At 42.8% G+C, this 22865-nt stretch overlaps 2 protein-coding genes across 13 annotated transcripts in view; both read left to right on the top strand.

The window, feature by feature from the left end:
* The window catches only part of GNB1L (G protein subunit beta 1 like), a 567228-nt gene that overhangs the window by 83350 nt on the left and 461013 nt on the right, over positions 1 to 22865 (top strand). The window lies entirely within an intron of this gene.
* CCAR1 (cell division cycle and apoptosis regulator 1) overlaps positions 1 to 22865 on the top strand; it is a 117706-nt gene that overhangs the window by 40285 nt on the left and 54556 nt on the right. For 3 of the 12 annotated variants that reach the window (XM_068113571.2, XM_068113573.2, XM_068113572.2), the window contains exons 4-11: positions 1986 to 2024; positions 2310 to 2551; positions 2652 to 2766; positions 2917 to 3343; positions 3428 to 3478; positions 3710 to 3854; positions 13557 to 13703; positions 14082 to 14307. In XM_068113571.2, coding sequence (XP_067969672.1) covers positions 1986 to 2024; positions 2310 to 2551; positions 2652 to 2766; positions 2917 to 3343; positions 3428 to 3478; positions 3710 to 3854; positions 13557 to 13703; positions 14082 to 14307 — 1392 coding nt within the window. The remainder of the gene's footprint in view (positions 1 to 1985; positions 2025 to 2309; positions 2552 to 2651; positions 2767 to 2916; positions 3344 to 3427; positions 3479 to 3709; positions 3855 to 13556; positions 13704 to 14081; positions 14308 to 22865) is intronic. The other 9 variants (XM_068113574.2, XM_078776492.1, XM_078776494.1 and 6 more) reach the window with 7 other exon arrangements.

Raw genomic sequence — 22865 nt, 5'->3', positions numbered from 1 at the left:
AACCAGCAGCTACGCGTACGTATCCTGCACGTACATTTAAAAAATATTTTTAATGTGCTTTTTATTGTATTTTAAATTGTTTTTTAGCTTCTTTTATTGTTAATTTTTATATACTATTTTATTTATTTTAAATATATTTTTAAGGAAAAATTAATTTTTTTCACGTCGTCCTATTATGATGGAGGAGTGACGTAAAGTCGCACATAATGACGTTCGCTGAACTGAAATTTACTCTAGAAGAGTGGCGTAAAGTCGGATTTGACGTAGGTCGAAATGGCGTAAAACGGGGTATTGCTGTACTCCGTTTCAGCGCGTGTCATTGCCGGGCCCCCTTCGGTGCCCGGCAATGACGTCATGCAACGCCTGGGAATGGCATAGGAAAGGAACGGTGTACAACAGTATGGGACATGGCTGCCGGGAATACGTTATAAGTCATCCATGAGTCATCCATGAGTCATCCACCGAACTGCACATGCCCATGACTGAAAATCATTTACCATTTATTTTAAACCTTGTTTTAATTTAATGTTTGTTTAACGATTATTTTCCTTACGTTGGGAACAAGACTTTATGCTCAAGTTGCAAGTCCCAGACACAAAGTCTCAAGTCGAGTCTAAAGTCAATTAAGTCAAGTTTGAGTCCAGTCGCAAAATTTTGTGATTCAATTATGGGTGGCCAACTCTAGCGCATGTGTGCACCTTTGGAGAATTTATTATTACTAGGGCATTGCCCGTACTATATCTATATCTAAAATTATATCCCCCCCCTCTATTTACATGAAATGGTTTGGTCCAAAGCGAACGGCTTGCGAGTACGGTGACAATCCCCCCCCCCTCTATTTACATGCAATGGTTTGGTCCAAAGCGAACGGCTTCCGGAGTTTGGTAAAGAAATCGCCATCGCGTGCACAAACGCGCAGGAAAGCGAATGAATCGCAAATTCGGTTTTATTAGTTTTAAAACATAGTTTAACGCCAACATAGTTTGCAAACGTGAAATAAATGAATACGCTCTCAAATGTGCCATCCGAGGCAGAGTGTGTCCTCCACGTTCGGCACACGCGATCGTTCGCTGCTCTCTGATTGGTTGAATCGTTTTTTGGACATAGCTCGGTAAGTAATTGTCCGATTAATATGAAACCTTGAAAAGGCACATCCTCGGGTCCCCAGCAATATACCTGGCAAGTTAAAAGTATATCGGACCCGTGGTTGTCGAGAAACAGCGGTCACAGACAAACAAACGTACAGACGTACAAACGTACAGAGATTACTGGAATTATAGATAGATTATTGTGAAAAATCGTAGAAATATAGATGAGATTGCCAAATCACTTGAAAAACTAGAAAATCACTCGGTAGAGCGCATTCCTCCGCCAGGCTAAATGGTTTACGTTTTGTATCCCACTGAAAGGCCAGATCTGGATGTGGACCTCCAAAATCTAATCGGCTTGTTCTTGTCACCTACCTAACTCATCCACTAAGATCTGTGGATGAGTAAGTCCAACGTGGGCTTAAAATCCTGTCAAAATGACGGGTTGGAACAGTTCATTCAATGTGTACAGCATTCTGAGCGTGCCAAAGACAAGCCTCAAATTGCTGTTATTTTGGGTCCTCTGGGGCTTTTGGGTACTCTGGGTCTTTTGCGTCTTTTTGGTACTCTGGGTCTTTTGCGTCTTTTTAGTCTTCTGGATCCTTGGTGTCTTTTGGGTCCTCGGAGTTTATTTTTATGTGTTTTGTTCATAATAGACTCAGTCATGTTCAAAAATTGCCCATTAAAACTGCAGTCAAATCCTTGCTAAAGCACCACTCAAAAGCTTTTAAAACCTACCCTTATGAAGGGGCACAGACATTAATGATGATTATTTACCAAATGATAATATCCTTGATCATGTGTTATGCTAATTTAAATGTCACTTTGTTTTTCTTTAGAATTATGCTTTTTGGTTTTGTTTTATTTGTTTATCTAACTCCTTATAATTTGTTACAGTTCCAACCTACGCAGACAAGCATATATGGAGTTCAGCAGGTATATTATTTTATTATATAGTATTACGTTGGCTAACCCCCGCTCTAGTAGAGAAAATGGCCTTTAAAATGCATGTTGTTGTTGTTGTTTTTCGTATTACGTTTGTAGTGTTTAATAATTACATTTTTCATGGTTACCGTAATTGCAATTGTTTTGTGCTGTTCTGTTTCGGGGACCTGAACATGGTTTTAATTGACTCATTATTGTGAGTAGTCATAATTGCAGTAGCCTGTCTTTTGTATTGCTATCCAAAATGAGTTGCTTTGATTCTCCTCTTTGCTACAGGCAAGTGTGGCTATTCCAAGCAGCCTGAGCTCGCCACAACAGGCGAGTCAGATGACCATTTCTTATCCAGCACCACGGGTTACTCAACTCCAAGCTCAGTTGCAGGCCCACCAGCAGCAACAGCAGCAAGTGCAACTCCAGGCTCAGCCACCACCACAGAAGCAACGAGTATTCACAGGCGTTGTCACCAAGTTGCATGATAACTTTGGTTTTGTTGATGAGGACGTATTTTTCCAGCTCAGGTTCGCTTGTTAACTGATTGTTCTAGTTGCATCGGGTTTTTGGGGGACTGCATGTACTTTTGGCATGTTTGGCATGCTAAAGCTTGTTTTGTGTTTGCAGTGCCGTGAAGGGGAAAACTCCAACGGTGGGAGACAGGGTTCTCGTTGAGGCTACATATAATGCCAACATGCCATTCAAGTGGAATGCTCAGCGTGTGCAGACATTGCCTACTCCAGTAAGTATTCTTTCAGTTCTGCTCATTTTGTTGTTTTCTATCAGCCATGCCCTATCCTGCTGCTCCTTCCTTTCTCTTTTTTTGTTCATTCTATTTTTTTTATCCCTCTCTCTCCCTCTCTATCCCTCTCTATTTATCTTTTACTTGCAGAACCAAGGACAAATGAAACCCTCACAGTCAACAGGGGGAGGAATTTTACACCAGCAGCACCAGCCACAACCTTCTCAATACGGCCTGTCGGGGCAGACCCTGCAACCCCAGCAGCAGGCCATGGTCTCAACCCTGCAGTCCCAAGCAGGATTTGCACAACCTGCTTTGCAAGGCCAAACCTTGCAAGCCCAGCCTTTTCAACCTCCAACATTTCAACCGAGTACCAGCCTACAGACTGCAGCACTTCAGGCTACAAGCTTGCAAGCCTCTCAGCCATTACAGACACAGAGCCTACCAACCCAGCCTCTTCAGGCACCAGCTCTGCAAAGCCAGGCACTCCAAAACCAGGCGTTGCAGTCGGGGGCCTTGCTGGCTACCACACTTTTTGCCCAGCAGCCGCAAGCCGCCCAGCAGCTCTTGCAGCAAGGTATGACTGTACTCCTTTGCACCATCCGGTTGCCGCTTTTATATAATGTGGTGTGTTTGGTTGTGATTTATTCACTTTACGCAGTGCAAGAAATTCTCAGCAATCAGGAGGGCAAAAAGACGCATGGTGCTCGAGGTGAGGTGTTCTCAGAAACGATTTCCTCCTTTGAGACAACAGTTTCCCTGTGTGACTAATTTTGTCATCCTCTCTTCTCATTTTAACTGTCTCGTTGACTGTTGATGTTTTTACTTGCTTGAATGGCATGCAGCACCTATTTGACTGCATGCTACAGCACTATATTATGGAACAGTCATATGTTAGAAAATATCCAAACTGCATTTTCTTTTTATGCTCTGTTCCTTGCAGTGGGAATTATCCCAGGGCCCAATCGACCACTGCCCTTACTTGCAACAGCGTGCCCAGCCATCCGTCGCCCTGAGCCACCTCTGCGTTTGGCCAGCAGGCCAGAACGCACTGAAACTGCATTTTCTAGACGTGCTGAACAACGCAGGTGGGAAGAAAAATAAAAAGGAAATTTTGTTGCTAATCTTTGGTTTATATGAACTGCCTTGTGATTGATAGCAATCGGGGATGAATGAGAGAATTTAGGTAAAAAAGCAAAGTTGTTAATTTCATGAGATTCATGATATTTAACAGTAGTTTCCTAACTTGTATGGAGCAGGAAACTAAATGCATTATTGGGTAAAATGCCAGGGGCATTGAAAAAGCCCCTTTATATAAGGGTATGTGCCATGTGGCAAAGTATAGAAAAGAACGGACATTCCATAGCTTGTCGCAAATGTCGAACAACAGAAAAGAAGGGATCTCTCTTAAATCTCACATTTCTATCAAGATCCACCTTGTTTGAAATTCCAACTTCTTTCCTGGAAGTCCTGGCAGTGTCCATATGTTTTATACCTCTCCCACCCCCCCTTCCCATGCCTCCCCCCCCAAAGCCCTCTCCCTCCCACAGATCTCTCGATGTCTCCATGTCTCTCGGTCCCTGCTCTCAAATGTTGTGTTTGTGTCCTTCCCCCTCCCAATCTTGTCTACCGCTCCCGATGTTATATGTTTTATGTGTCGGTTTGTCTTTCTGTGTGATTAATGTTCGCTCTTTCACAAGCCTTGATCTTGTATACAAAAAAAAAAAAAAAAAAAAAAAAATCTCGTGTGCATGCTATGCTGGACTACCCTTGTGTTCTGAGGAGGAACCAAGTAATGCTCTAGAATGATGTTCCGCAACCTATCGGTCGCGACCCAATGTTTGGGTCGCGAAGGATTTTCAATGGGTCACACGATCGTTTTAGAAATCGTGGGAAAAAAACTTGATCGACGATTTACTTCTCCCGACTGAACAGAACAGAGATCAAACGAACGCCGACACAAACTTTATAGTGTGGACTCTTCTATCGTGCTGTACCGATGTACCATGATGTACCGCGCATGCATCCGGTCAGTCAGATCATACGTTTAGTTTCCGACACGCGAATGTCCATTGCTTTTCATTCGAAAGATTGAGCTGTGAGCGTAAGGTACTCGCCATGGCTAGAAAGTATCAGCCTGTGTTCCTGAACTATGGGTTCACCTTGAATATCGATAAGCACAATGTTCATCGACCACAGTGTGTGATATGCCTTGACGTGTTGGCCAACGAGTCCCTAAGGCCCCAAAAGCTGAAACGGCACCTCGAGAAGAAACACGGAGATCATGTCAACAAGTCGTGGGAATTTTTTCTCCGGAAAGAACGCGAGATGAACAACAGCAAGTCAGTAACGAGTTCGGCTGTTTTTGCCGTCGAAGGGACCGACCAAAGCCAGCTACCTGGTGGTGGAGAAGATAGCCAAAGAAAAGAAACCGTACACGATTGCGGGTAAGTTATTAATTTATTTATTATTATTTTTTTTCGTAAAAGTGTTTCACTGCATTGGCGGTTTCTAGGTTCATAAAGTAATACATGGCGCTGCAAGTATAGTTAAATTTAGTTTTTCATTTCTTTTTTAGAATATTGATGTGTCGGGTTCTTGCTTACTATTACTCGTGCCATGTATACGTTGGTATATCACAACTTCGTAAGTTTTATTGTTTGTTGCAATACAGCCATTCTTAAACTTTGCCTCTTTTTTAAAAGTACGTACGGCAATCACATCGTACATATTGAATTTTTATAATCCTTGGAACAGCAGTTCTTAAACTGGGGATCGTGACATATGCGCATACGCGAACAAAATACTGTGTGTGGTATGTACCTTTGTTAGGTTCCTAAAAATGGGCTCAACAAATTGATGTGTTATTTATGACCCCTTCATGCCCCCCGGAAAACCCCAAACGACCCCCAGGTTACGAACCGCTGCCTTGGAACAAAATCAAGATTAATCATAAAGTGAAATATAGGTTCATGTGTTATTTTATTTATCTTGTATTGCAGAGCAACTCATCCTGCCATGTGCCAAGGCGATGTGCAGAGAAGTGCTTGGAGAGACGGTGGCTTCCAAGATAAGCACCATCCGCTTTCTGCCGACATGATTCACCAACTGATAATAGACATGGGCGAAGACATCGAGCACCAGCTGTACGCAAACCGAGAGGCCAACAAGTTTGCCATCCAGTTGGACGAGTCGATGGACATCGCACAGAAGGCGTTGATCCTCATCTTTGTTCGTTATCGGCATGGCGATGATTTTATGGAGGATCTTCTGGCATGTGACGAGCTACAGACCAGGACCACGGTCGCAGAAATATTCGCAGTCATCAACAAACACATCGCATTGCATAGCCTCAGATGGGAAGACTGTGTTGGCGTTTGTACCGATGGTGCGGCATCGATGACAGGTCGGCGCAGCGGTGTCATTAAGCTCATCCAAGATGTGGCACCAGAGGCAAGCTGGACCCACTGCTTCCTAAACTGCGAGGCATTAGCGGCGAAAGAGATGTCACCTGGACTTGCCGAAGTGATGGACATTGCAGTGAAAACAATCAACCATCTCAGGAAGAGCGCCCTAAATTCGAGGTTGTTTGCAGAGCTGTGTAAGGAGCAAGATGCAGAACACACCACGGCGCTGTATTTTGCAGCTGTTCGCTGGCTCTCCAGAGGAGATGCTTTGGCAAGATTGTATGAACTTCGCGACCAGGTCCTCACATTCTTGGAAGTGGCTAGGTCCTACCTGGCAGTCTACTACAAAAACAACAAATTCATCGCAACATTGGCATACATGGCCGACATCTTCAACTTGTTGAACAATCTGAACATATCGTTCCAGGGCAAAACGAACAAGCAGGCAAAATCCGTGTTCGTAATGTATGACAAGATAGCGGCGTTCAAGTCAAAGCTGGATCTATGGAAGAGAAGAGTACAGGCCAATGATGAATTTGACATGTTCGAAAACCTGGATGATCTGCTCAGCAAGAGGGTTGAGGAACGTGTGGACATTAAGGATGTCATCGTCGAACATCTGGTGAACCTGCGCAAACGATTTGACGAATACTTTCCTGTTGATCCACGCGTGGAGAATAAGTGGATCCGAGACCCTTATTCAGTCGATGTTCAGCAGTGCTGCAACTTGTCCAAGAGATTGAAAGAGGACTTGATCGGCATCGTGTCCGACGGTACACTTGAGACACTGTTCAGGAAGGACACTTTAGTAAAGTTTTGGCTGACAGTGTCTCATGAGTACCCAGAGATTGCACATCTCGCGGTAAAGTTCCTGATGCCATTCACGATGACGTGGATGTGTGAGGCAGGTTTCTCAACGGTGACATGTCTGATGTCCAAGTATCGAAACAAACTGGAGACAGTGGCCCTGTGCGCCAACCTGAGAATCGCATTGTCGCCGCTTCAAAGCCGAATCGATGATCTCGTAGCCAATATGCAAAGTCAACCATCGCACTGATGTGGATAATCCACATCTACAATGTTGCTAATGGAACATTTGAATTAGGCTTGTAAGTTTCACTTTCGGGTTTAATCAGTGAAAGTTGTTAATTAGTCCCCTACCGGTGTACACCGGAGGGGACTATAGGTTTGCACTCCGTCCCTCCGTCTGTCAGTCTGTCCGTCTGTCAGTCCGTCACGCAAAGAACAGTTTTCCGGACTTTTTTTCCAAACTCTTAATGCTAATGATGTCAAACTTGGTACATGGTTTCCTCATGATAAGTTAGAGATCAAGTTCGAACTTCACGACTTTTCGATCATTTTTGACAAAGTTATGGCACTTTGAACTTTGGTAATTTCCCCAACAGTTTTCCGGACGACAGACTGCCGGTAGGGGACATGTATTGCAGCGCAATCTCAGAATGCTTGTTTAATGTTGTTCATGATAACGGAACATTGAACCTGGATATAAGTTCAGATGCATATCGGGTTTTTTCAGTAAAAGTTATTCTTGTTTTGTTTATCAGTTCATGTTACATATTAAGTTCATCATCTATTCACTATGAAGATTAAAATAAAGTTCAAACACCTTATCTTGGCGTGTCACTTTAATAATTAAAGTTTTATTCTATTTCACAAAAGATACACCGCCAATGAATGTTGTGAGATTCATCTTCATCTTCATCTTCATCATCTTCTTCATCTTCATCATCATCTTCATCTTTTTCATTAAATCTTCATCCGGATTTATCATAGGGGCAGATTCATCTCTTCCGAAGCTACTAACAAGGCAGGTAGTTTACGCCTGATTGGCTGACAATAATATCAAGTGGGCGGTGTCTGTGATCGAAGTCGCTGCTCATTCTCAAGGGGGGCGTGGTCTCTCGCTCTCTCTCTCTCTCCTCTGGTCGTGGAGATCCGTACAAAATAAGGACAGTGTTTGGTATGATTGTCGTCACTTTTCTTTATTGTTCAATTACGAATTGTACTACTGTACAGCAAAGATGATGAACCGAACCCTTACCAAGATATTAACGTCATAAGCAATCGATATTTCCGTGACGGTTTGTGGGGGGGGGGGGGGGGGGGGTAATGCTCCAGAAAAGTTCATATAAAGGGGCGCCCTACATCTGGCAAATAAAATGCATTTACTTCTTCATGTAGCTGTATGAATGAAATTGGCACCCCTTTGTATGAACTTTTCTGGAGCATTACCTGGCTCCTCCTCAGAACACAAGGGTAGTCCAGCATGCACACGAGATTTTTTTTGAATGCCCCTTATTTTGTATTGTTTGGCATTTTCTACAAGCTATGGAATGTCCCTCCTTTTCTATACTTTGCCACATGGCACATACCATATAAAGGGGCCTTTTCTATGCACTTGGCATTTTTCACAAGATACATTTTAAATACGAAAAAAATACATTTGTTCATCGTACAAGACTCTATTCAAGACGATATAAAAGACTTGAAAAAGTTAGGGGAAAAAAAAAATTCAACTCAGATGGGATTTGAACCCACAATCCCAGTTTGGGAGTCTGATGCCTTATCCATCAGGCCATTGGGCCAGCATGTTGGGATTATTTCAAAAATATTTTGTGTGTGTGTGTGTGTGTGTGTGTGCGTGCGTGCGTGCATGCGCACAGTGCATTCAGAACGCTTCACTTTTTTCACATTTTGTTATGTCGCAGCCTTATGCTGAAATCGTTTAAATTCATTTTTTTCCCTCATCAATCTACACTCAATACCCCATAATGACAAAGAGAAAACAGGATTTTAGAAAGTTTTGCAAATTTATTAAAAAGAAAAAACTGAAATATCACATTGACTTAAGTATTCATACCCTTTGCTATGGCATTTTAAATTTAGCTCAGGTGCTTCCCATTTATCTTGATCATCTTTGAGATGTTTCTACACCTTGATTTGAGTCCACCTGTGGTAAATTCAATTGATTGGACATGATTTGGATAGGCACACACCTGTCCATATAAGGTCTCATAGCTGACAATGCATATCAGAGCAAAAACCAAGCCATGAGGTCGAAGGAACTGCCTGCAGAGCTCAGAGACAGGATTGTGTCGAGGCACAGATCTGAGGAAGCCTACAAAAAAAAATTCGGCTGCTTTGAAGTTTCCCAAGAGCACAGTGGCCTCCATAATTCTTAAATGGAAGAAGTTTGGAACAACCAGGACTCTTTCTAGAGCTGGCCGCCCGGCCAAACTGAGCAATCGGGGGAGAAGTGCCTTGGTAATAGAGGTGACCAAGAAACTGATGGTCACTCTGGCTGAGCTCCAGAGATCCTGTGTGAAGATGGGAGAAACTTGCAGAAGGACAACCATCACTGCAACACTCCACCGATCTGGGCTTTATGGCAGAGTGGCCAGACGGAAGCCTCTCCTCAGTGAAGGACACATGAAAGCCCGCTTGGAGTTTGCAAAAAAGCACCTAAAGGACTCTCAGACTGTGAGAAACAAGATTCTGTGGTCTGATGAAACCAAGATTGAACTGTTTGGCTTCTGGACACACACACACACACACACACACACACACACACACACACACACACACACACACACACACACACACACACACACACACATACACACACACACACACACACACACACACACACACACACACCACAAACAACACACCTCTAAACATTAATATAATCTATATAATAATAGCGTAAGGACTCGACTTTGTTATCCCTTTTACGCCGCACCCAGTGACCCGATGCCCACGGCACTCATGGATTTACGATCTACGAACCGCGCTCTTTGTTTATCACGTACAGCCATACTCGAAAAATCTGAATTAGCCGACGTTGGGGCCCGAAAGCATCCGATTAACTGCCGATACGACGCCATCTTACGACGCCATCGTATTGGCGTCTGCTGGGCGAAGGCGAAGCGAGCCGTCCGCTGATTGGACAGTCGAGTGGTGTGAACATGGGTGGTGTGAACCAAATGGTCTTTTTATTCCCTTGAACATTTTAAATTAGGATATATAACGAAACGTCTTTATCGTCATTTTAATAAAGTTAAATGGAGTGACGTTGCGATACTCGAGGTGCGTTGCATAAATCCTCGTAACTCAGAGAGGTGTAGCAGGTGGCGAGACGTAAGGAAGCTTAAAGATAACGAGCTGAAACAGACGAATGATATGACAATCCCTTTCTACACCGAACGGCAATAAAAGTATGAGAGCGGGAAGGCATGGCCTGAGCACTTCGAGCAGAGAGGACTGATTGGACTTAACTTAAAGAGGAAAAATTTGAGCTTAATGGAAGCAGAAGATCCCATGAGCGCTCCCCTATGCCATCCATAATGGTACACTCTATCCATACACCACATCCTCCCTTCCATGGATGTTCCACGGGTTTCACGTCTTTATCGTCATTTTAATAAAGTTAAATGGAGTGACGTTGCGATACTTGGGGTGCGTTGCATAAATCCTCGTAACTCAGAGAGGTGTAGCAGGTGGCGAGACGTAAGGAAGCTTAAAGATAACGAGCTGAAAACAGACGAACGATATGTCAATCTCTTTCTACACCGAACTGAAATAAAAGTATGAGAGCGGGAAGGCATGGCCTGAGCACTTCGAGCAGAGAGGACTGATTGGACTTAACTTAAAGAGAAAGAATTGGAGCTTAACGGAAGAAGAATATCCCATTAACGCTCCCCTATGCCCTATGCCATCCATAATGGTACACTCTATCCATACACCACATCCTCCCTTCCGTGGATTTTCCACGGGTTTCGGCTAGTCTATATAATAATAGCGTAAGGACTCGACTTTGTTATCCCTTTTACGCCGCACCCAGTGAACCGATGCCCACGGCACTAATGGATTTACGATCTACGAACAGCGCTCTTTGTTTTTGACGTACAGCCATACTCGAAAAATCTGAATTAGCCGACGTTGGGGCCCAAAAGCATCCTATTAACTGCCGATACGACGCCATCTTACGACGCCATCGTATTGGCGTCTGCTGGGCGAAGGCGAACTGGCGAAGCGAGCCGTCCGCTGATTGGACAGTCGAGTGGTGTGAACATGGGTGGTGTGAACCAAATGGTCTTTTTATTCCCGTGAACATTTTAAATTAGGATATATAAGGAAACGTCTTTATCGTCATTTTAATAAAGTTAAATTGAGTGACGTTGCGATACTCGGGGTGCGTTGCATAAATCCTCGTAACTCAGAGAGGTGTAGCAGGTGGCGAGACGTAAGGAAGCTTAAAGATAACGAGCTGAAAACAGACGAACGATATGTCAATCTCTTTCTACACCGAACGGAAATAAAAGTATGAGAGCGGGAAGGCATGGCCTGAGCACTTCGAGCAGAGAGGACTGATTGGACTTAACTTAAAGAGGAAAAATTGGACCTTAACGGAAGAAGAAGATCCCATGAGCGCTCCCCTATGCCATTATTGCCATCCATAATGGTACACTCTATCCATACACCACATCCTCCCTTCCGTGGATGTTCCACGGGTTTCGGCTAGTTTAAAGGATTGCTGTAAATGACGTTATCCCATATTCAACTTTATTTAACTTGTAAACCTCAAAACATAGTACCCTTACCGAAAGAAAGAACCTTAACCTGTAAGCAATTGACTGGTTTCCTGACTGCACAGATCATCAGCTGGGCACCCTTCTTCCTTGAGGTTTAGATCCTTTCAGCACAGGACCTCTCCAAACGGTGGATCCACAATCTCTGTCATGGATCCACATTAATAGATAGTACATCAGTATATCCACAACCTCAGTTGCATCCAGTCAGTCAATCCGTCGATGCAACATCACTAACCAAATTTACTCGCTGGATGATTGAATGTATTATCACATAGTTAGAACTCCCATCACACATTCCATTTTATGATAAATCTATTAAATCATGCACATCTTACCATAAATATAACATGTCCACCAACCAGCACAACCACCCACCTAACCCGTATATACCCTAGAGAGGTTGATAACATGACCCTTCCTGCCACTCCAATACAAGGTGAGTGTACTCGTTGCCTGAAACCAGACCCAGCTATCCGCCAGACTCGTAATTGATATTGAACCAAACCATGAAGATCCTCGGAGATGAATTGTATAGTACCTTCATCAGCAAGGGTGAGGGAGTTGTGGACAGAAGAGGCGAAAAATATATATCTTGTGTTGCAGCTTGTGACCACAGTGAGGTCATTCTTGTCAATACATGTTTCCATGCTTTTTATACCTCCGCTGATAAAGTCCCCAGAGGCATTATGTTTCTGGGTTGTCTGTCCGTGCGTTCGGGATAGGTTTTCTTTACCACGATAACTTACAAACGGCTTTAAGGATCCACGTCAAACTTGGTAGAAGTACATGTATAGTAATGTAAAGATAAACTGATTAGATTATGGGGCCAAGAGGTTAAAGGTCACATTTCCCGTTCGGTAAAAATTGGTAATGCATTAATTCATAGAACGGCAGAATTCCTTTAACTCCAATATGCCAGACATGTCTCCCCCTGCTCTTTGCCACTCCCCCCACCCTCCCCGCCTCCCTTTCATTTCCCCCTCAAATGTATACCATGCCAGTTGTAGTCAGCGCTTCTGAGGCTTCTCAGCTATTTGAGACTTCTCAGCATTAAATGCTTGCATGTCCAGAATGCTATTTAAAGAATTTGGGTGCATAAGCACAATTGGAATATTCTCACAGCTTGTATCTTGCAGAATATTTTAAAATAATATGTCATGCTTACCATTTGAAGAGGTAATTGGTATCGCTACATTTTAAGATGAAAACAAAAAGTGCTGGTGCTACTATTTTGCTTCCATTGCAAATTATTGAAACAGCAATTTTTAAAAATGTAAAAAGATGTATAATGTTTATATACAACAACACAACAACATGCATTTTAAAAGGCCATTTTCCCTGCTAGAGCGGGGGTTAGCCTTGCGGTCCCCATGACAATCTTCTCCATTTTGCCCTATTTTCTGCATCTCTCCTTGTTAACCCCCTTGCCCGCATTTCTTCTTCCACCATCTTTAGCCAAGTCTTTCTCGGTCTTCCCCGTCTTCTACTTCCTTCTACATTCATTTCCATCACTCTTCTCAACCAGTCACTTTCATCCTTCCTCAACACATGACCAAACCATCTCAACCTGTTCCTCTTCACAGCATCAATCACAGGCTCTATTCCCATCATCTTTCGCAATTCATCATTTGTCTTCCTCTCTCTCAACGATACTCCGCACATCCTCAACCAAACATTCGTATAATGTTTATATAATAAAATGAAACATGCTGTGTTGATCTAACGAGTCAGGATGATTATGTAATTTTACTTGCATCTCCACACAAAGCAGAGAACATGATCGACACTGGTCCAGGGACCGTTCTCCTCTGCCACGAAAGCGATCACGGTCTCCTCTTCTTGAGCGCTCACCACGTAGATCACGGCGTGCCCTGCCACGTTACATTGTTGAGTTTTCCCATTTCTCTTTAGACTGGTGAGCAACAAATCTGGATTGATGCCTGAGCCATAAGGATGCTATTGGGTTGTTGTTTTTCTGGAGGGGTTGGGGGGGAGGGGGTAGGGAGGAGTGGAGTTGTAGTTCTTTGCTGAATATCATAGTTTATTGCTGATGCTTTATGAAAATGCATCGGGATTGTGGGAATTATTTTAGATGTACTTTGAACTTCAGTTGTAGAATGTGGTTAGAGTGAGTCCTACAAAAAGCAACAATTTATTGAAGTTTGTTGGTATTTTGTGTTTCAGAATACAAGCATATTCGCATTTGCACATCTGTCCTCATGTCAGAGTTTACCTACAGTACATATTTCAAAAGGCATGCTTGTTAATTTGTTGTGCTTTCTTGTTATTCCAGCACTGGGTGTGATGTGTTGAAGCTGCGCAGGCGATACCAAAATCTTTACGTGCCCAGTGACTTCTTTGATACCAACTTTTCCTGGGTTGATGTGTTTCCATTGAGCCGGCCATTCCGTCTTGGAAATGCTTGCTCTTTCCATGTCATGCACAAAGACGTTGAACCCCTGCAGGCTGTAGATGCCACTCTTGAGCCTTCTGATGCTAATCACCTTTACAGTGCTAAGGTATGTAAGTGTAATTGTGCTTAAATCTCACATTTCTATCAAGATCCACCTTGTTTGAAATTCCAACTTCTTTCCTGGAAGTCCTGGCAGTGTCCATATGTTTTATACCTCTCCCACCCCCCCCCCCCCCCCTTCCCATGCCTCCCCCCCCAAAGCCCTCTCCCTCCCACAGATCTCTCGATATCTCCATGTCTCTCGGTCCCTGCTCTCAAATGTTGTGTTTGTGTCCTTCCCCCTCCCCATCTTGTCTCTACCGCTCCCGATGTTATATGTTTTATGTGTCGGTTTGTCTTTCTGTGTGATTAATGTTCGCTCTTTCACGAGCCTTGATCTTGTATACAAAAAAAAAAAAGGAAAAAAAGAAGCAAATGTGATGTCATTTTGCTTGTAAATAATTTGTGAAATATAAATGATAGCAAGTTAGAGTACACACTATATTTTATTAGTCACATATGACAGATTGATAAGCAAATGCAATGATAGATATTTATTAGACATTTGAAGCTTGTATCGTAATAAGTATAAAATCAGCTGTGTATCAGCTGTGTATCGTGATACATATCGTAGTGTTACAGCCATTGGGTTTGTTCGGTTGGCTGGTTTGAATCCCGATGAACCGTGTCAGAGGTTGTGGCGGTCGACTGATTCTGTCGTTTAGGGTTGGATTCCGGGCCTGTCTGCCACATAACCGTATCTATTGAAACCATCGAGCCAGTCGCTACATTATATTGATCCGTGCCATAGGCATGTACTCTAATAGCAACCAAGCGGTGTTTTCAGGTGCTGCCTTGTTCTGGATGCTTATCACCTGAACCCAATCTGTCCTTTAACGGACATGTATTATTCTAATTGTGATCAGGAACAGTCAAATGCACCCCAAGACCAAGTGCTTTTAAAATAAAAATGTGTTTGAGAGAACACAGGACAGGAATACAAACAGAACCAATGCAATCGTTAAACGAGAAAAGCAATCAGAGATTGTAGACCTTCGCGAGGACTTATTTCGCGTGGCACGTAAATGAAAGGTCATTGATTGCAAATGAAAGGTCTAAATGGTCTAGTTGTAAATGCGTAAAGGTCAAATGTCTGAAGGTTGAAAAGGTCTAAATGGGTCGAAAGGGTCTTAACATGTTGAATTTAGTCGAAAGGGTGTAATTTAAGGTCGAAAGGGTCGGAAATATTTGAAGGAGACTTCAGGGTATTGAAAGGTGTGAAGGTCTAAAGGGTAAAAAAAGAGTCTGGGTTCTAACAGGTGTAACTGGGTCTATAGGGTCATGGGGCTCTAAAGGCATGTAAAGGAACAAATAGTGAATGAGAGTGAGTGAGTGAAAGACAAACTATGTTTGCCTCTATATTCATCTGGTCCACCCCCTGCATTCGCCCATTACCCTCATCATTATCCCTGCATTTCCCTTGTTTGTCCGTCTCCGTATACATGGGTGAAACTCTTCCGTATATCACGAATTTTTATTTTTTATTTTAAACAACCTGTACAGAGGTTACCCATACTTTTGTCATCAGAAAAACATGCCATGATTATAGGGAAATGAGGTGCTATTCCAATATGCTCATTCATTTATTAACACATAGTGTCTATAGAAAGTCCACACCCCCTTTCAAAATTTTCACCTTTTGTTGCCTTATGGCCTTGAATTAAAATGCGTTAAATCAGACTTTTCCACCTTTATTTACACATCGTAACCCACAACTTCCAAATGAAAAACAAATTCTACAAAATTCAGAAAATTAATTAAAAATACAAAACTAGAAAATCTAGGTGGATAAGTGTCCATCCCCCTTGTAATAGCAATTGTAAGTTAGCTCAGGTGCAACCAATCACCTTCAAAATCACACACCGCGATAATTGGCTGCAGCCTGTGTTAAATTGTAGTGATTCTGATTATTTCAGAATAAAATCAGCTGTTCCTGTGGGTTTCCTCTGCTTAGTCGTGCATTCACAGCAAAGACTCAACCATGAGCAACAAGAGGTGCTTTCAAAAGATCTGGATAAGGTTGTGGAAAGGCACAGATCAGGGGATGGGTATAAAAATCTTTCAAAGGCATTGACTATCCTTTGGAGCACAGGCAAGACAATCATGCACCAACAAGCCCAAGAAGTGGAAGGCATATGGCACCACGAAGACCCTGCCAAGATCAGGCCGTCCCTCCAAACTGGATGACCAAGCAAGAACGAGACGAATCAGAGAGGCCACCAGGAGGCCAATGGCAATTTTGAAAGAGCTACAGGCCTTTATGGCTAAGACTAGTCACTGGGTGCATGTGACAACAATATCCCAAGCACTCTACAAGTCTGGCCTGTACAGTAGGGTGGCAAGAAAGAAGCTATTACTCAAAAAAGCCCACCTTGAGTCCCATTTGAGGTATGCAAAAAAACACTTGAGATTCTGTAGCCATGTGGCAAAAAGTTTTGTGGTCTGAAGAAACCAAGATGGAACTTTTTGGCCTAAATGCAAAATGTTACATTTGGCGCAAACCCAACACAGCACATCACCCAAAGAACACCATCCCTACTGTGAAGCATGGTGGTGTCAACATCACGTTATGAGGACATTTCTCATCTGCAGGGACTGGGACACTTAGGCTTGTCCAGATAGGCCCAGATAGAAGGGAAAATGGATGGAGCAAAATACAGAAAAATCCGAGAGGGAAACTTGCTGCCCTCTGCAAGAAAGCTGAAATTGAGATGGAAGTTCACCTTTCAGCATGACAAGGACCCAAAACACACAACCAAAGCTATACTGGAGTGGCTTAGGAACAAAAAGATAAATGTCGTTGAGGGGCCCAGTCAGAGCCCCGACCTAAATCCAATCGAAAATATATGACTGGATTGAAGATTGCTGTCCATCAATGCTCCCCACACAGCTTGACTGAGATGGAACAGTTTTGTACAGAAGAATGGGCAAATATTGCACAATCAAGATGTGAAAAGTTGGTCGAGACCTATTTCAACAGACTCGGCTGTAATTGTTGTCAAAGGTGCTTGCAGCAAGTTTTTTTTTTTTTTTTTTTTTTTTTTTTCACTTCCTGGATACAGAATCGAGGCTCGTATGAGAGCTAACACATTGAACATTAAAACATGCACATACACATAAAACATACAATGAAGGGAGCAGGAGGGGAGAGGGAGAGGGAAGCACACAAGCACAACAACAGTAGAGAACAAGGATGTCGGTAGATCTGTGGAAGGGGAAGGGCTGGGGAGGAGGGAGCAGTACACGATATGGAGCAAATGAACACTACTAGGAATATCAGGAAAGAAGTTGGGGATTGAAAGAGACAGATTTGGGATGTTTTGGATGGGGGAAGACAAGATATGGTGGTGAACAACTGTTTTAAAGACCTGGAGGGAGGAGAGGGATTTAAGAGAGTGATGAAGTTTGCTCCAGAGGTGGGAGAAGAGAGGAATGAAAGAGTGAAGGTGAGCAGAGAGTCTTGATTTTGGCAGTTGCACCAGAAGAGGGTTGCTGGCAGATCTTGTGCGTCCTGCAGGAATAATTGGGGGACAGAGCACAGACAGAGCAGGGGGAGCTAGGCCGGAGAGGAGTCTGTGGAAGACAGAAAGACCACCTACCTGCCTGCAGTGAGAGAGAGAAAAGCCCTCAGAATCAGCTTCATCGCGGGAGATTCCAATGATTTTGAATGCTTTGGTTTCAACTGCATGAAGCCGAGCTAGGTGTGATGCAGGAGCACCAGCCCAGAGGGGAGAGCAGTATTCCATTGAGCTGCAGATGAAAGCTTTGTATGTGGTGAGGACCTCAGAAGTGCCCAAAAAGGACGTCACACGATGGAGGATGCCCAGTTGGCGACTGGCTTTGGAGGCCAGCTTGGAAATGTGGTTGTCCCAGGAAAGATCATGGCAGATGGTGAGACCCAAAAGCTTGAGTGACAGAACTTCTTCAAGAGGATTGTTCAGAAAGTAGATGGGAGGGTTGTCCAGACAGTTTTTTCAGAGAGACAAAGTGAGAGTGTGAGATTTGTCAGGATTGAAAGACGTGTTCCACTTGTTTGACCAGTTTGTGATATTGTCCAGGTCTGCAGAGAGTGAAGAGGCTGCTGCTTGCCGATCTGAGGGTTGGGATATGGAGCGGCAGAGAGTGGAGTCATCAGCAAAGAGATAGAGAGATTTTCCAGAGAGTCCGAGAGATCATTAATGAAGACCAGAAAAAGCACAGGGCCCAGAACACTGCCTTGAGGAACTCTAGCCTGAACAGGAAGGTGAGATGAGAGAAATCCATTCAGGGCCACACGTTGACTATGACTAGAGAGGAAGTCCGCAAGCCATGCGTGGACATTTCCATGGATACCATAGGAGGAGAGTTTGGTGAGTAGAGCAGGGTGCCAGACCGTATCGAAGGCACGCGATATGTCAAGGGAGACAGCTCTGATTTCCTGTTTGGCATTGAGCACCTCCATCCTATGTTGAGACAGAAGAAGCAGCATGTCCAGAGTAGAATGACCTGGTCTGAATCAAAATTGATCTGAGATCAAGCCATTGGAGAAGGGGAAGGATTTGATGTCAGAAGCGATGATTGATTTCATGACCTTGCTGATTATTGGGATCAGGCTGATTCATCTGTAATTGCATCGATCTGTTTTTGCACATTTTTTGTGTAAAGCTGTAATGTTGGCTGATTTCCAAGCAGATGGCAGATGCCCTTGACCAAAAGAGATGGTGAAGAGAACATGGAGAGAGTGAGATAGAGCGGCAGAGCAGGATTTTGTGACCCATGGGCTGATGCCATCTGGTCCAGTTGCAGAATCAGAGTCGAGGTTTGACAGAAACTTCTCCACCTTTTCAGGAGAGAAGGACAGATTCCAGGAACAGTTGGGTTCACCTGGCTAAGGTGATTACAGAGAGAGAGAGAGATAGATTCGGGACTCAAGATTTTGAGGCAAACACAGAGTTGAAGCATTCGGCTTTTTCACGTGCAGTGTCAGCCGTGTAGCCGTTTGACGTAAGTGAGGGGATGGAAGGGGAACAAACATCAGAATAAACTTATTATTAACTCAGGTTTGTGGACACTTATCCAAACAAGATATGCCAGTTTTGTGTTTTTCATTAATTTTCTGAAGTTAGTAGAATTTGTTTTTCTCTTGGAAGTTGTGGGTTACAATGTGTAAATAAAGGTTGAAAATTCTGATTTAATACAATTTAATCTGAGGCTATTGGGCAACAAAAAGTGAAAATTTTCAAAGGGGTTACAGACTTTCTGTGGGCACTGTATTCCATCCGCATGCAGTGCAATGCTGACGCATCATGACCATAAGTATGTGATTTGCTCCCATGGTAGTTTTTAAAAAGTTTTTTTTAATATGAAGTATTTTTGTAGAAGTTAGCCAGGTACAAAGGTGTGCGAGTGTGTTACCATAATCAGATGTCTGCCACACCGATGGAGTTTGGGGGGCAGGGAAGCAATGCCCCCACCTTAATTTTTTTCATTAGTTTACAATTAAGGGTGTAGTACTGGTGAAAAATTGAGAAAACTACATAGGTACCTTTGAGAGGTATCTAATTTTCAGTTTTTCTTGAAAGATATAATCTTGGCTCTCAGACCAGTTTCAACGCTTCTTTGTCATATTACATGCATATAATTTGCATAAATTAGACCGTCAATAAAAAACAAGGAAAAACAAAGAACACATTTCTACTTCTATCTTCCATGTCACCTATCATTCTTTTGACACAAAACTTGGTACATGTATTATACATGTGTTACTCTACTAAACCCCCTTCACATGCCTCCCCCCCTTCACATGCCTCCCCCCCTTCACATGCCTCCCCCCCAAAGCCCTCTCCCTCCCACAGATCTCTCGATGTCTCCATGTCTCTCGGTCCCTGCTCTCAAATGTTGTGTTTGTGTCCTTCCCCCTCTCTCCCCATCTTGTCTACCGCTCCCGATGTTATTTGTTTTATGTGTCTGTTTGTCTTTCTGTGTGATTAATGTTCGCTCTTTCACGAGCCTCGATCTTGTATACAAAAAAAAAAAAAAAAAAAAAAAAATTAGCTAATTATGCCAATTACCAGATAAAACTTGGTTGTCCTTCAATAAATCCACAATGGCTACTCCTATAAACAAAAGCCTTCATCATTTTAAAGGAAGTGATATTCTGAATATCCTGTCCAAATTTCAGCCCAAAAGAATGATGCAAATTAAAGTTATAACAAATAATTCTACTTCTGGTTATTGATGGGCATGTATGATGTTAGAAAATTTGGAAATTTTTCAATAATTAGGGGTACTTCTATGACCTCTAATAGCATGATTCTTGTTTATAAGACTATAAGGAAACTGTTCAGCTAAAAAAAAAAAAAAAAAAAAAATCACCTGTTAACCAGTACTACACCCTTAAGATAAAAACATGCCGTATTTAAACGTGAGTAACAATAATGAACGTAAACTGTATTTGTGATTTCACGTACGCTGTAACTACACTAATAAACGGTAATTTTGGAAGTCAGACCATTAATATAATAATTAATCATTAATTAATTAATTAATTAATAAGACCATTAATAATTAATAATTATTAATAATAATGACCAATTCAGACCACCCATTATTAATATTAAGCCTTTGCCAATTAGAGAAGTCAAACTATGCATTTCCAGAAGACTTCCAGATGGACAACCATCACTGATAAAGCACTGCCTGCAGGCAGCCAAACAGTTCAATCTTGGTTTCATCAGACCACAGAATCTTGTTTCTCACAGTCAAAGAGTCCTTTAGGTGCTTTTTTGCAAACGCCAAGCGGGCTTTCATGTGTCTTTCACTGAGGAGAGGCTTCCGTCTGGCCACTCTGCCATAAATCCCAGATCGGTGGAGTGTTGCAGTGATGGTTGTCCTTCTGGAAGTTCCTCCCATCTTCACACAGGATCTCTGGAGCTCAGCCAGAGTGACCATCGGGCTCTTGGTCACCTCTCTTACCAAGGCCCTTCTTCCCCGATTGCTCAGTTTGGCCGGATGGCCAGTTCTTGGAAGAGTCCTGGTTGTTCCAAACTTCTTCCATTGAAGAATTATGGAGGCCACTGTGCTCTGGGAACCTTCAATAAAAAATAAAAAAAACCGCCTTTAGAGGCCATTTTCCCCGCAAGCGGGGGTTGGCCTTTTTCAGGGACCGTGGTTGTTGTTGTTTTTTGGTCCCCTTTTTGAAGCAATGTTTTACGGCCGGATGCCCTTCCTGCCGCCAACCCTTTTTGTCGCCTTTTTACGACAAACAGGGAATTACCAGTGAACTGGTACTCAATTTGCCGACCTCGGAAGGATGACAGGCTGAGTCAACCCCCCTGGCGTTAATTCAGCGATCGACCGGGATTCGAACCCAGGATCCTAGGATCCTAAGCTGGCACCCTAGCCGCTAGCCCAACACCAGGGTTCTTGGGACCTTGGGAATCTTGGGAACCTTCAATGCAGCAGAATTTTTTTTTATAGGCTTCCCCAGATCTGTGCCTCGACACAATCCTGTCTCTGAGCTCTGCAGGCAGTTCCTTCGACCTCATTGCTTGGTTTTTGCTCTGATATGCATTGTCAGCTGTGAGACCTTATATAGACAGGTGTGTGCCTTTCCAAATCATGTCCAATCAATTTAATTTACCATAAGTGGACTCCAATCAAGGTGTGGAAACATCTCAAAGATGATCAAGAGAAATGGGAGGTACCTGAGCTAAATTTCAAGTGTCATAGCAAAGGGTCTGAATACTTATGTAAATGTGATATTTCAGTTTTTTCTTTTTAATAAATTTGCAAAACTTTCTAAAATCCTGTTTTCTCTTTGTCATTACGGGGTATTGAGTGTAGATTGATGGGGGAAAAAAATGAATTTAAACGATTTCAGCATAAGGCTGCAACATAACAAAATGTGAAAAAAGTGAAGGGGTCTGAATACTTTCTGAATGCACTGTATTTCTTTCTTCCACCGTAGTCCGATTTAACATGTCAGGATTCACATCAATAAATGCAGTAAACCCCATGATTCGGTTAAAAATTGCACCCGTGTCTGAAGTAAGCGGTTCAGTTTCGCATTTTATTATGAAATAGGCAAAGCCGAGAAACAAACGAAACCCTTTAGAATTACCATTTAGAACCCATTATAATTACCCTTTAGAATTACCCTTTAGAACCCATTATAATTACCCTTTAGAATTACCCTTTCGACTTACCCTTTAGAATTACCCTTTAGAATTACCATTTAGAACCCATTATAATTACCCTTTAGAATTACCCTTTAGAATTACCATTTAGAACCCATTATAATTACCCTTTAGAATTACCCTTTGGACTTACCCTTTAGACTTACCCTTTAGAATTACCCTTTAGAACCCATTATAATTGCCCTTAAAACCACCTGAAATTATACCTTAGAACCGTTTAGAATTAAACATGGTGGGTTAGAAAGGTTCTTCTTCTTCTTCCTTTTCGTACGGATGGATGGAAGGAAGGAAATTGTCAAATATTGAAGCGGTTTCACCGCTTTAAAAAGGCCTACATTAAGCAGTGCAATTTATGAGTCATGGTGCAGAGGATGGATGTCTCTTTGTT

This window comes from Myxine glutinosa, chromosome 4, assembly GCF_964187855.1.
Source record: "Myxine glutinosa chromosome 4, kmMyxGlut1.1, whole genome shotgun sequence".
Lineage (NCBI taxonomy): Eukaryota > Metazoa > Chordata > Myxini > Myxiniformes > Myxinidae > Myxine > Myxine glutinosa.
Note: the sequence above shows the minus strand (reverse complement) of the source record. Positions and strands in the feature narration are given on the sequence as shown.